Source organism: Myotis myotis, unplaced genomic scaffold, assembly GCF_014108235.1.
Source record: "Myotis myotis isolate mMyoMyo1 unplaced genomic scaffold, mMyoMyo1.p scaffold_m19_p_12, whole genome shotgun sequence".
In the NCBI taxonomy this organism is placed as follows: domain Eukaryota; kingdom Metazoa; phylum Chordata; class Mammalia; order Chiroptera; family Vespertilionidae; genus Myotis; species Myotis myotis.
The window spans coordinates 41,223,764-41,236,961 of NW_023416316.1; the positions used below are offsets into that span (position 1 = coordinate 41,223,764).

Sequence of the window (13,198 nt, forward strand, 5' to 3'; positions counted from 1 at the left end):
TCTACCTTAGAGGAGATGAATTCTGACTCGACTTGGCTGACATTAGAATCTGCAGCTGCTAGAAACAGAGTAGATTAACATCTCACCCAATGGTATCATGAATGATAAATAATGTTTGCAATGTACTTAATGGTTTTCCTCCAGATTTCCCATGCAATTCTCAGATATTGATTATGGACCACAGGATTTATAAAAACTAAATATAATAATGATCACCTGCTATAAAACATCTTCAACTAGAAAAACACTGAGGATGCATTAAAGTAGCATTCCAAGATCAACCCAGGTCTGGATTACTATTGTCTAGAAAAGTCTCCATTCAGTTTTAATAAAGTCTTTCCTTTATTGTCCTAATTGTTGGACAACTGTCCTGGAATTGATAGACACATGTATTGTGTTTGCTGGGGATATTCAATGCAAGTCAACTGTCCATCCATGAGCAGTGACCCTTAAAGGTCTTGAGTAAGGAGTAAAGAATAGGTCTCTCTAAACTCATGGAAGCCACAGTTTAGTGTCTTGGAGACAGACCTAAAAAGTGGAGTTCTTTAACCCTATAATCTCCTTGGTTTTCCCCATTTAACAGTATATTTGATATTTTATTATCTCTAGTGTAGGAATGACAAATCATTTTCATCTAAGTGTCAACAATACTCAGCTAGTACTGGCTTCCTGCCATGATGTGTTGAGAATGATTCTGAGACCACATTTGGGCTCAGAGAAAAGATTACTGTGATAGATTAATAATATGCAAAGAAAGAAATGTACAGTTAACGTGCCATGAATGTCTATTCTTACTCTAAAATGAAGACAAAATAAAAAAAATAATAAAATAAAATAAAGACAAAATCTTATAGATAGTCCTAAAGAAAGTTATCTGCTTTTTAAAAAACTTCTCCTCTAAATAAACGTCGGACCAACTTTAGAAGCATGTCAGTTGAAGAGGCGCCAGTGTCTCTGCCTGCCCATTTCAGTCAACGCTGAGTCTGTGTTTTCTGCAGAGCCTAACCCAATGAAAAGCTTGACTATTCCTTTTGCCTGGCTCTGGGCAATAGTCGATGATGGAATCTCATTTGGAATGAACTCTGAGGCTGTGTTTCTCTTACAATTTTGGCAGCAGAAAATCTACCTGACCATGTGGCGGTCCCTGTATTCTTTGGCAACACTTCAATTTCTACTCTTGGGCATATTCATAACCAAAGGCAAAGGACAGCAGAGAAATTACAGAGATACTGGTCAGGATTTGTCACCTAAATGTCCTGCTAGTCCCAGCCTCATGTGAAGAATTTGGCAGCGTGTCTGCCTCAAGAGCAGTGCTCTCCAATAGAACTTCCTGTGAGCAGGGAAATGTTCTGTACCTCTGCTGTCCAATCAGCTAAGCACTTGAATTGTGGGCAGAGTGACTACGAATTAAATTTTACATTTTATTTAACTGTAATAAATTGGAGTTTAAATTACCCCATGACTAATGGCTTCCATATAGGATTGCACAGCTCTAGCATTTCCCCAAAACTGGGAACCCTTGACTGCCAACAGATTTCCATGGTTCCCTTTATTTCAATTACATTTTTTGCATTTAGCCAACATATACATCCAGTCATTCAAACAATATTTTTTTAACACCTTCTATGTTCCAGGCACTGTTCTAGGCACTGGCCAAAACACTGGCCAAAACATATCTGTCTCTATTTTACCTTGGGATTCTAGAGTAGGTTTTAAAAAATAGAACAAAAAATGTGAACACAAAGAAGAAACACTCTATGAGTAGTTGTAAATGAATTTTATTGAACAGATTGTAGCATCAAAGTGTGTGCATTCTGCCCAATTATAGGCAGCTTCTCTTAGATCATTCTAACTGCCTTGCGTTACTGAATGGGAGCCCGCAGGAAAAGCCCAGGTGAACAGTTTCTCTAGGCTAGATACTAAAGCCAGATCAGAGGTACTGTTTCTCACAGGCCTTAGCTTACAGAGGCCCTTTGTATCTGAAGTTGATCTTTAGTTAAAAGTTGGACAAACCAGTTTACTCACCTCATCCCCTCTACTCGTCATTTTGTGTGTTCCATTCATATGGTTCCCAACTTACTAGTCAACTAGTGCTTTCTGAAAACCATCAACATTAGTCAGTTACAATTAAGCATGAGGTTAACATGAAGCATCACTTATCCGGAGTTGCTCTTAGGGCTTCTAATTGTTGAACAAAATATGTATTTTCCTTTTAATGAATTAAAAGGAACTTTGGGCATCTGGTAAGCTAGGGGAGTAGTGCTCCTTGAAATCACATGACTCAGTCTTCTCTCACATAAGACTTATAACATCCAGTTTCAGGAAAAAGACAGATGAAATCTCCACTTGTATCCAGTCATTTCAACAACAAATCACTAACTTTGTGTGACTACACTGAGTTGAACTATGTATTTAGGTTCATATAATTTATTTGCAGAGATTCTTCCTCCCTGATTCTCTTGTCCTTAGACCCCACTCTGATGCTGTCAGCTATAATATAATTTTTAATAAGTTAGTTTACTTCTCTAGGCATCAGGTTCTTCATCTGTAAAATGTTTGCTCTAAACTTGTATCATTCCTTTATCCTAAAGTTCAAATCCCTCAGCAACATTTTTAGATTAATGCTTTCCCAAAAAAGTACAGATCCCAAAAATATCAAGAGCTGATATGTTATATTGCTAGTGATGGGATGCTATTGCACAATTTTAAGAAGGATATGATAGAATCATGTTTGCTTTGTAGAAGCACAATTTCATCAACCCGATGGGAAATGGGTTAGAGGAGGATAAAGAACAAACCAATTAGTGGTATGTTGGTACCATCTGAGTAAGATGTGACGAAGGCCCAAACCAAGGTATATCGAGAATAAGATTGAGTGGAACAGTATTTTAGAAACTCACATTTCTCAGTTAGTTTGTGGAAGGTGCTGTTGTTTTTCCTCTCCAAACAGATCCCAACGTGAGATGAGGACACCAAGAAAACACCCCACTGTTTTTGCAGGTGACAACAGGGACACATTACATGTGGACCCAAGCATGACACATTTTACAGATGTCACTTACATATAGCACTCAACAGAGACAAATTCTGATAGTATCCATGGAGAAAAGGGTCCAGCCAGGTGCCCACAGCCTAAAAGAAACACTTTGTATGTAATAGGTGCTGAATAAATGTAAATAGGCCACTGAATCAAAATGAAACATTTGCTGGCCCTATGCTTTGAGCAAGTAATAACATTTTGAAAATATTTGTCAGTGATTAGACTCACCTTTAAGGAAAATTGTGGTTCTCATTCTAATCAGCTGTTAAAAGATGGAATTTAAAGTAAAAAGTTGAGGCTCTTTATGCTTAAATGTGGAAAAATCAATGCTTTACAACGTCTCATATGAACAGAATCACTTAATGGAGTTGCTTGCCTCCAAGATGATCACTGTTAATATATTCCTTCTCTCTATATATTTATGCTTCTCTTCCATCAAGAGATGGAGTCTATTCCTTCCCTCCTCTTGAATCTGGCTGCTCTTAGCGACTTGATTAATTGAAAATAAGGAAATGATGTTTTGGGAATTCTGAAGTCAAGTCATAAAAAGCCCTGTTGTCTCTACCGGGGCCTCTTTGAAAACTCTTTCTTGGAATTCTCACTGAGAGAAGCCAACTGCCATGTGAGGTCTATCTATCCTGAAACCACCATTCCTCAGTTCCCTCGGCTATCCCAGGCCTGGGGCCACACTTGGAAGTAAAGAAGCCACATTGGATAGTCCAGCCCCAGGAGATGCCATGTGGAGAATTGAGGCCCCAGACATAGAGTCCCAGTTGAGCATTGATAGCCATCTTCAGTCATTCCAGCTTCTCCAGCTTCTCCCTAGATATCATGGAGCAGAGATAAGTCATCCCTACTATGCTCAGCCTCAATTCCTGACCCTCAAAACCACCAACACAATAAATACTGTTTTACATCACTAAGTTTTGGGATGTCTTACCAATTAAAAGATTATCAGAATATATGACATACAACTCTATGAGTTAATTGAGACTAGGACTGAATAGTCTTCATCTCTCTACTCCTAGCTTAGTTCCAGGCACATAGTAGGCACTCACATTGTTTGTTGAAAAAATAAATAGATGTGCAGATGTCCACATGGCGTGTTTGTAAGGTTCCTCTTTACGAATCTGCTTAGTGTCTCTGTTTCTCAAATGTAAGAAAGAACTGGTGATCTCTCACCTCTCTGAAGTGGGGAAGTTATTTCTGCAGCCTAGACTGGGAGTGGCCTTGTACCATTGGGCTCCCCAGGTGAGCAGAGCACTGGTGATCCCAGGACAGAGCTCTGCATTGCACACAGAGGCCCCAGCTACTGGTCGTGCTACTTAAGAAGTGTCTCTTTCCTACAGGACATTGTAAGACAGTGTTTTGATAATAATAAACGCTTACATAGGATTTGTCAGGCACTTCTCTAATCCCTTTGCAATTATTAATTCATTTAATATTTACAAATCGATTAGATTAGTGCTATTATAATTCTCATTTTAAATATATGAAAAATATAACATGGAAAGACTACACAACTTAGACAAGATCGCACAGCTAGCAAGTGACAGTTTAACTTTGGGAAGTTACTTATGGCCATGATATTTGGGAGGAAGTGGTAACTTTTACTGAAGATGGAAAAGAATATTTTAAAAAATACCATTCTGCATTACCATAGGCAGGACATGGAATTTTTCTGTATCTTTAGTGTTACATTTAGTAATTTGCTTTGGCTTCAAGAAAATAATAAAATTTCATTTTTCTTTAGAGTATTTGAAATTCCATGAGAAATGATGTCTTTTAAATACCAGGTTGATATTAGCAATCTTTTTTATCTACATAAATAAAATTTTATCATATTGTATCTGAATAAATTAATAGAAGGTGTTTATGGAGGGCACTAGAAGGGCTTCTCTCCTCAAAAGCCATTAACCTAAGTCTAGCTCTTTGAGTCCCATTGAATTTCAAATGCATTTTCTAATTTTTTTAATCTAGGAACAAAACTCTGTCATTGCAGGTAATTAAATTCATTCTGAGAAAAGTGTGTATATGCGGGTGGTATTGCATTCAAACAGAATAGTAATAGCAAACAGTGGGAAGTTTTGTTGGTTTCTCTGAGCATTGGATGAACCTTGACCTATTTCAAATAACTCTGCAATTCATCTAAAAAGCTCCAGGTCACAAAGTACAGCATTTACATGGAAACATAAATGCCATAGTATAAAGATTTCCCTCACTTCAATGACTACCCTTCCTAAATCAGAAAACCTTCCAATTTTAGGTATGCCAAAGATAGCATTGGTGTGTGGAGTCTCAGATTAACAGCTTCCATAAATAGGCAACCCTTTGTCAAAGACCCAGTTCTAGAACTAAAAATTTTACATAACACGATAACCATGTTTTGATGTCAAGAAATTTCCAATCACTATTTTAAAGCCATAAAAAGAAATCTAAAATGGGCTTATTTCTATTTTTGCTCACTATTAAATATCACAGTCCAGATTTTTAAATCATTCCACTGTTTGCAGGGGGGGCGGGTGGGAGGTAAAAATGGAAAAGGCTAGGAAAGCAATAATTTCAAGAAAGCAGGCTTCTCAATATCCTACAGAATATGGCCACAAAATAAGAAAGGGCTCTTGGGGAAGACAAGGAGCCTTTGTGCCAAACATAAGACATTGGTTCAGCACAGCAAACACTTGTGAAATTAGAAGCAAATGTAATTGTCAACATACTAAATGCCCTTTCCATCATCCTCATTTACCAGTCATTTGCTTATCTCCTCCAAACGCACCTGATTTTCTTCAAATGTTCTCTTTATCACAAAAGGAAAACCAGTTTCCTACAACAAATACACTTACATTTTTACCCTCAATGCAGATTATTAGGAAACTGAAAGACATATTGATGGGTTCCAATCAGGAAAAGCAGCACCATGGAGGGAAGGCTGAAGGAAATCAGTAGACTCAACTTCAAGCATCTGAGATGCCCAAGCTATGTGACTTTGTACAAATCATTTAACCTCTTGAGCCACAGTTTCCTCTTCTGCAAAATGGAAAACCTGTTGACACAGGTTTTTATGAAGATAAAAAGAGATTATCACTGTAGCCCACTGTGTCATATACCATGATGTGCTATGAACATGTCACATGTTGTACAGGATCTTTTTCAAAACCATGTTATTAAACTCTTTAGATCAAAGGAATGAGACCTAATATCTGCTGTTTCTTTGTCAAAAGTGGGAGATTTGCAAGTGTTGGGAAGTTGTTAAAGGCAAAGAAACTTCAAAATTGAGATTTTCCTCTTGATGCAATCAGGATGATGGAAAAAAAACTAAACAAGGAATAGCAGTTATTTAATGTTTAATGAGCATCTAGGTGCTTTATAAGGACCAAATCAACTTTGTTTCACCTAAATCCATCTCTGCTCCATCAATGATAGGCATCCCACACTTTGGAAAACAACCAACCAAAAGAATTCTTCTACTTCAAAAAATAGAATTCCATGGTTATTATTGCTAAGTCATTTATGCAAAACCACAGCTTTAGTCGGCTGCAAAACTGGACTAAAAGTATAAGATTCTTAGTGTCTTTCAGATCTCCTAACCACTGAAACACACAATCAGCTTAGCTGTACGTTATGCCTCAATATTTACAAAATGACAGGCTGGATACAAGTAACAGATCCCTCAGACAGATAATGACCTCAGGGAACTGGGATTTATTGCAGATGGTTAGCAATGGGAAACAAATTTTGAGTTCTCAAAATTAAACACCTGCAGATGAATGATTGGATCTATCAAGTGACTAATCAGGAAAGTTTCTTCTGTTGTTAATTGTGTACAACATCTATGTACATTTGATATTGCAGAATTCTCTACCAGTGGTCGGCAAACTGCGGCTTGCGAGCCACATGCGGCTCTTTGGCCCCTTGAGTGTGGCTCTTCCTAAGCCTTAGGAGTACCCTAAGTAAGTTAATAACAATGTACCTACCTATATAGTTTAAGTTCAAAAAATTTGGCTCTCAAAAGAAATTTCAATCGTTGTACTGTTGATATTTGGCTCTGTTGACTAGTGAGTTTGCCAACCACTGCTCTAGACCCTTCCACATGGGTTATTTGTCAAGTAGACACATGCCCAGGTACAAGTGCTCAGGACCTGACTCCTTAAGAAAAGTAATTGGCAACACAAATGTAATTATATCACTTTCCAACTTAAATCCTTCAATGGCTTCTCATTGCCGGGAAATAAAATCTGAGCTCTCGAACACTGTGTCCCAAGTTCCCTGTTATCTTGCCCTTGCTCATCCCCTCTGCAGCCCCATCCTGTTCCACCTTTTCTTTTGCTCTCTACGCTCCAGGAATACTGACCTTCTTTTATTTTCTCTAAACTAGGCCTGTTCATGCTCTTTTGTCTGCCAAGAATGCTCTTGCCCAGACCCCACGGTCACGCTAATGCTCATTCATTCCTCAAGTCTCAGATAAAGCAGCACTTCCTCAGAGGAATCTTCCTTGAACCCTCCAGATTGGATTATATTCAACTGTCACAAGCGGCTTCTTTTTACCACTGTCAATCACAGTTGAATTGCTGATTCATGTCTTTCTTCTCCACTGGTGTGAAGGCTGGAAGTGTACATATATCATCTGTCCCTGTAGCCCTGCATGCACCACAGTGTCTGGCACTAAATAGCTATTACTAAGCAATTGTTGAATGAACGAGTAAATGGTTTCAGACTGGTCAACACCTAAGGCCACAGTGTCTTCCAACATAGTAAACTTCAGAGGATCTAGTATCCCTTTTCAACCTTATCGGGACCATCCTCTTTTCCTAAAGGTATATGTTCATGATGTAAATTTTCCAAGGGGCAGAGGAGGAACCCATTCCACTACGGAGCTGAGTGACACTCAGGATCCTTGGTATAGTTTCATCATGAGGAATGCAGCCTCCTCAAAGATGGGCCATCATACTATCCAACCTACAGGGCCCAGGTAGATCCTCACATAATATTGGAGCAGAGCAGGCCGCTGATACGAAGATGCTCTCAAGCTTCCCATCATGCTTGCTTTTAAGCAACACCATTTGTCATGCTTTTATGTTAAAGGAAATTTCATCATTTCCTGTTCAAATAGCCACCATGACAAAGAGAGGCAGTGGTGTAGGGCGCTTGATGTAATAAAAGGCAGTGTGTGGTTGCCCTGGCCGGTGTGGCTCAGTTGGCTGAGCGTCATCCCTTGCACCAAAAAGTCGCCAGTTTGATTCCCTGTCAGAGCACATGCCCGGGTTGTGGGTTCAATCACCAGTAGGAGATGTGCAGGTGGCAGCCAATTGATGTTTCTTTCCTTCTCTCTTTCTCTCTCTCCAAAATAAAAAAATGTTAAAGGCAATGTGGTGTCCTGGAAAGAGCGCTAGACAAGGATTCAGAAGACCTCGGTTCTGGTTCTGGCTCTGCCATGTATTTGCTGAGTGACCTTAAAGCATCTGGCTCTCTATGAATAAAATGTCCTTCCCTTTTAAATTGTATAAATATTTTGGCTATAGGGTTCTTGTAAGCATCAAATGAGATCATTATATTTTACTATTGTACATAGGAATTGCTGATACTTCAGTGATAAAAAGTTGTAAACTTTAAAATGCTAGGCAAATTATGGTTATTTTGTCACTGGTCTTAAGAACAGTTTTATCTTCCTCATTTTGGACAGTATCTGTTAACAATAAAGTGAATTTTTATTCCCTGCCATTTGATGGCTGGTAGAAATAGCCCAGTTCTCATCAGGCTAGTAAGAGGAGTTAAAATTAGTTATGATTGCTCCATGTTTAAGAGATCAAGGAGGATTGATTGGATATGATGCACCTCCTGCTTGCAGTAATTCTCCTATAGTATAAAAACAGTCTTTTAATGAAGTAGTCAATATGATACCTCCGTATGGGTCAGGCCCTTGTTGACTATAACACAGCAAAATCTCAACATAAATAATGATGATGTGAATCATAGGCCAGATAAGCTACCACCTACATGAAATAATTTAGAAAAAATGTAAGTTCTGTTTATCCTTATTGATACTCAAAAAACCATTACTGAGATAGGACCTTTTTTTTTCTCAATTAGAGATTAAGTTAAAATTTAAATGTTTAGAAAAGCAATACAGTAAAATTTTACGAAGATGCTAATGATTAATCGAAAGCATTTTTTATTACAGCACTTGAGGATGAGGGAATTAAACACGTGCCGTATAAAAGAAAAAAAAAGAAAAAAGAACCGAATCTTCCGATACTTTGCTCTTTTAAGTTCTGAGACATTAAAATGGATTTGTTTGTTTTTTCTGGGGTTTTTTGTGTGTGTTTTTGTGTGTGTTTTTAAATTTTGTTTTATTGCTTAAAGTATTACAAAGAGTATTACATATGTCTCCTTTTTTTTCCCCCGTGACCTTCCCCTGGCCTCCCCTACCCCCCAGTGTCTTGTGTCCATTGGTTATGCTTATATGCATGCATACAAGTCCTTCGGTTGATCTCTTATCACCCCCCTCCCTAACCCTCCCCAGCCTTCCCACTGTAGTTTGACAGTCTGTTCGATGCTGCTCTGCCTCTGTATCTATTTTTGTTCGTCAGTTTATAATGGTCTTTATTATCCACATATGAGTGAGATCATGTGGTATTTTTCTTTCATTGACTGGCTTATTTCACTTAGCATAATGCTCTCCAGTTCCATCCATGCTGTGGCAAATGGTAAGAATTCCTTCTTTTTTACAGCAGCATAGTATTCCCTTGTGTAGATGTACCACAGTTTTCTAATCCATTCATCTGTTGATGGGCATTTAGGGAGTTTCACGGTGGGTTTTCTTTTAAGTATCCCATTCAAAATAACTGTTGTGAGAAGCATACCAGAAGAGGAAACTCCTCTCTAAAGGAAGTTGTCATAATGCTTTCCTTCGTTCTATAATGTCTCTCAGCAATATGTACTGAATAGGAGCTGGGTTCACCTATTTGGGCACTGGTTTTAATTGCAGACTTATCAATGAATCTTTGCGGGACCAGCTGCTGGTGACCATCCAGAAGACCTTCACGTACACTCGAACGCAAGCGCAGCATCTGTTCATCGTCCTCATGGAGTGCATGAAGAAGAAGGAACTGGTATGTAAGCAGTGTCCCGTGAGTGGCAGAGCCCTCTCCACAGCCCCTCTGTCTGTTTCACTGTTTTCTTGAATCACACACTGTTTCCCCCTCCCCTGAGGCCCCATTGGCTTCTGTAGTTTCCTCCCCTCAGTAGCTAAGACACTGCTTTTCCTGCCCTAATTTAACATGAAACAGGGTTTTACATCATTTCCTATTGAAGCTCACCCAAATGCTTCTGATCGCCTCAACCAAATGAGTAGACGAGATGAAACAGGTCACTTCCTAGGAAATGCTCCTGTGAATCCTCTCTGAGGTTTGGGGTTTCACTGTGCTGTGAGTCGGGAAGCACAGATGTGTTTGTTGTCAAGTAACTTAGTGACACAGGGTCCAGGCTACTACCCTAAGCTACACAGGTAGACAATGGAGGAATGTACCCAAGGAATGGTGGACATTTCTGGCATTTCTGAAATGTCCTCCAGTAGCTACTGTAACATTTCCTGCATCTGGACAAAGTGTCTTACAGAATGTGAGTAACACAGAGACCATCTGCTAGGGTGAACAGGAATAAAAAGAGCTAACATGCAATGAGCCCATGCAGTGTGCCAGGCAGGATGCCCCATCTTCACATGTACTAACTCCTGCAATGTTTGCTACTATCCCAATGAGAGAGGTACGGTTATTGTTTTGACCGGACAGATGACAATTGATTAGTAAATGTGGAACTAGGGCTCAAAACCAGTGGTGTTTAATGTCTGTTGGAAATATCTTTATTCTGAAATTGTCTCATTGAGGCCAGTGTAGTGAACCCACCCACTTTGGGTAGATTCTCCGAAAGCCTGAGCAGGCAGGGGATATTCTCAAAGGGCACTGGAGCCCACCTGCTCACAGGGGAGGTAAAGGAGCAGTTTAACCCAGCCAGTGGTCTCATTCAGGTTTTAGATTATCTCAAGACTGCGTGTGAATCCGGGAAGGATTGCCTCTGGGGACACTTGGGAGCACTTCATCTCCAGAGGGGCACCAGGGCCAGACGCTAAAAGGCTCAACCACAGGGGGATAGGAGAGGGGCCGGCGCTAACTACCTTCATCCAGTTCTGCCACTAGACTGTGAGCTCCTCGAGGCCTGGGCTGGAACTGCCTGCTTCACCGTGGTGTGCCTATGCCTGTCCCCACTGCACAGAGAAGCCAGGGTGCAGATGGGGTTCACAGTCATGACCGCTGAGCCTCTATCCACCCGGGAGTGTCCCTGGCATTCTCCCACCTAGAAGGCAGTTAGCTCACAGCTGTTCAGCTCACTGCTTCCTCTGCTCCCACAGAGACACAAGCAACCCTGAGCTTCTACATGCTACACTGTGGATTTTCTCCTGCTACACTGCGGATTTTCTCCTGACAGAGCACCAATGATTTCCCAATGCTGACTGTGGAACTTTATCAGAACTATATATTTCAGCAGCCCTGCAAATTTCCTAGAAAAGCATTAGAATTAAAATTCTAGGAACCAGTTGGAAGTCATAAAACCAAATGAGGCTGAATGTGCTTCTCTGGGTATTTCATAGGACAGTCCCCTGGGATTCTGCCTAATAATCGTCATGTCAGTTAATCATGGCTCCCACAGAAAAGGTCAATGGCCTTTTAATGTGAGATCTTTATTGCAAGATATATGGGGTACCCCTAGCTGTCGGGTAGGGCAATGTGATCTTAAGAAGAAATGAATTGTCCTTATCTCCACATCTGGGCAGAAAGCAGTTAGAATTTTAAAATCATAAATGGAGTTATAATAATTTCAATTTTTGAGGGACAATTTATGTGCATGGACAGTAATAGGTGCTTGATGAAGGACGTAGGCATTACTTTTCCCTGGAGGGAACAGGAGGTTACCTGAGGCTGGGTGAGGTGCAGGATGTGTGCACCACAGGCAGGAGGCACTGCACTAGGACTGCCTTGCTCCAAACCCAGCTAGCTTCTACCCACCATGCGCTCAGTGAGCACACAGAACAAGGAATGTTGCATGGTGAGGTTGCTCCTTGCTTTTATCTCCTTCAAGTTTCTTTTGATTCCCTTTGCAAACTAAATGGAACATAATATTCTGAGGTCAATCTAACCATTGCCAAGTTCAGCTAAGGGATTTGTTTTCATCACAGCATCCTAATAACGGGTAATGAAGAACTGCACTATGAATGTATATGTAGCTAGTGAAACACAGCCTCTGGGCTATGTGGCCTCGTGGAAAATATGCATCAATGAGTGTTTTGTGTGAATGCTTTCTATTCCATATCGTCCTTGACAAAATTCACTTATCTGCTTATTTAAACAACATCTCAAAACCTGTCGCCTTCTGAGAACATATATCCCCCTAGAAACCAACCTGTGAGCTAAGTCCCATCATTGTTATCAAGGAAAAAATAAAATTCAAAGAGATTAAAACTATCCACAGCAGCATATTAATTATGGGGGGAGGATGTAAGGGATAAGAAGAAGGGGGTAGAGAGACACTCTTCTTCCCTCCCCAGAGTTACTTTCTTATGGATTCGATGATACGTACTAGACTCTCTAGATTCACTATTTCCTCACCTTTTCCCTTACAGTTCATTTTGTCTTTCCATTGCTAGTTCCTCTTCGTTCTCTCTATTCTATAAAAAGATATTCATCAAATATCAATATTGGCTCTTTCCCCATTCAATCACTATTCTGACTTCATTTATCATTTTGAGACAACTCTCAAATGCAAATACCTAGCCTTGTCTTCCCCAAGCTCCTGCATTTCTGAATTCCACATATATCAAGTTTAGAACACTCTTCTCTCTAACACAATGTCTGTGAAGAAATAGAAATTTTCTTTGCAATAGATGCTGGATGTACCTAGCTACTTTTAAGTTTATTTGACTATCATCGTAACATTAATAAAATCCAAACATTTTAAATGAGAAAGTGGAAAGAGAATACAGAAAAAGTACTGCTCCATTAAAAATGTGTTTCTTATTAGTTCTCAATTCACAGTGGGTTACAGATTAAGTTTTGGAAGTTCTGAAACTTTTTTAGATGATTAGATTATCACCATTCCAAGAATAAA

At 39.7% G+C, this 13,198-nt stretch overlaps 1 protein-coding gene across 3 annotated transcripts in view; it reads left to right on the forward strand.

Annotated features, from left to right (window-relative positions):
* Window positions 1–13,198, forward strand: part of TRPM3 (transient receptor potential cation channel subfamily M member 3) — a 237,081-nt gene that overhangs the window by 78,971 nt on the left and 144,912 nt on the right. For all 3 annotated transcript variants that reach the window (XM_036330860.1, XM_036330862.1, XM_036330861.1), the window contains exon 8: window positions 10,026–10,149. In XM_036330860.1, the coding sequence (XP_036186753.1) occupies window positions 10,026–10,149 (124 nt within the window). The remainder of the gene's footprint in view (window positions 1–10,025; window positions 10,150–13,198) is intronic.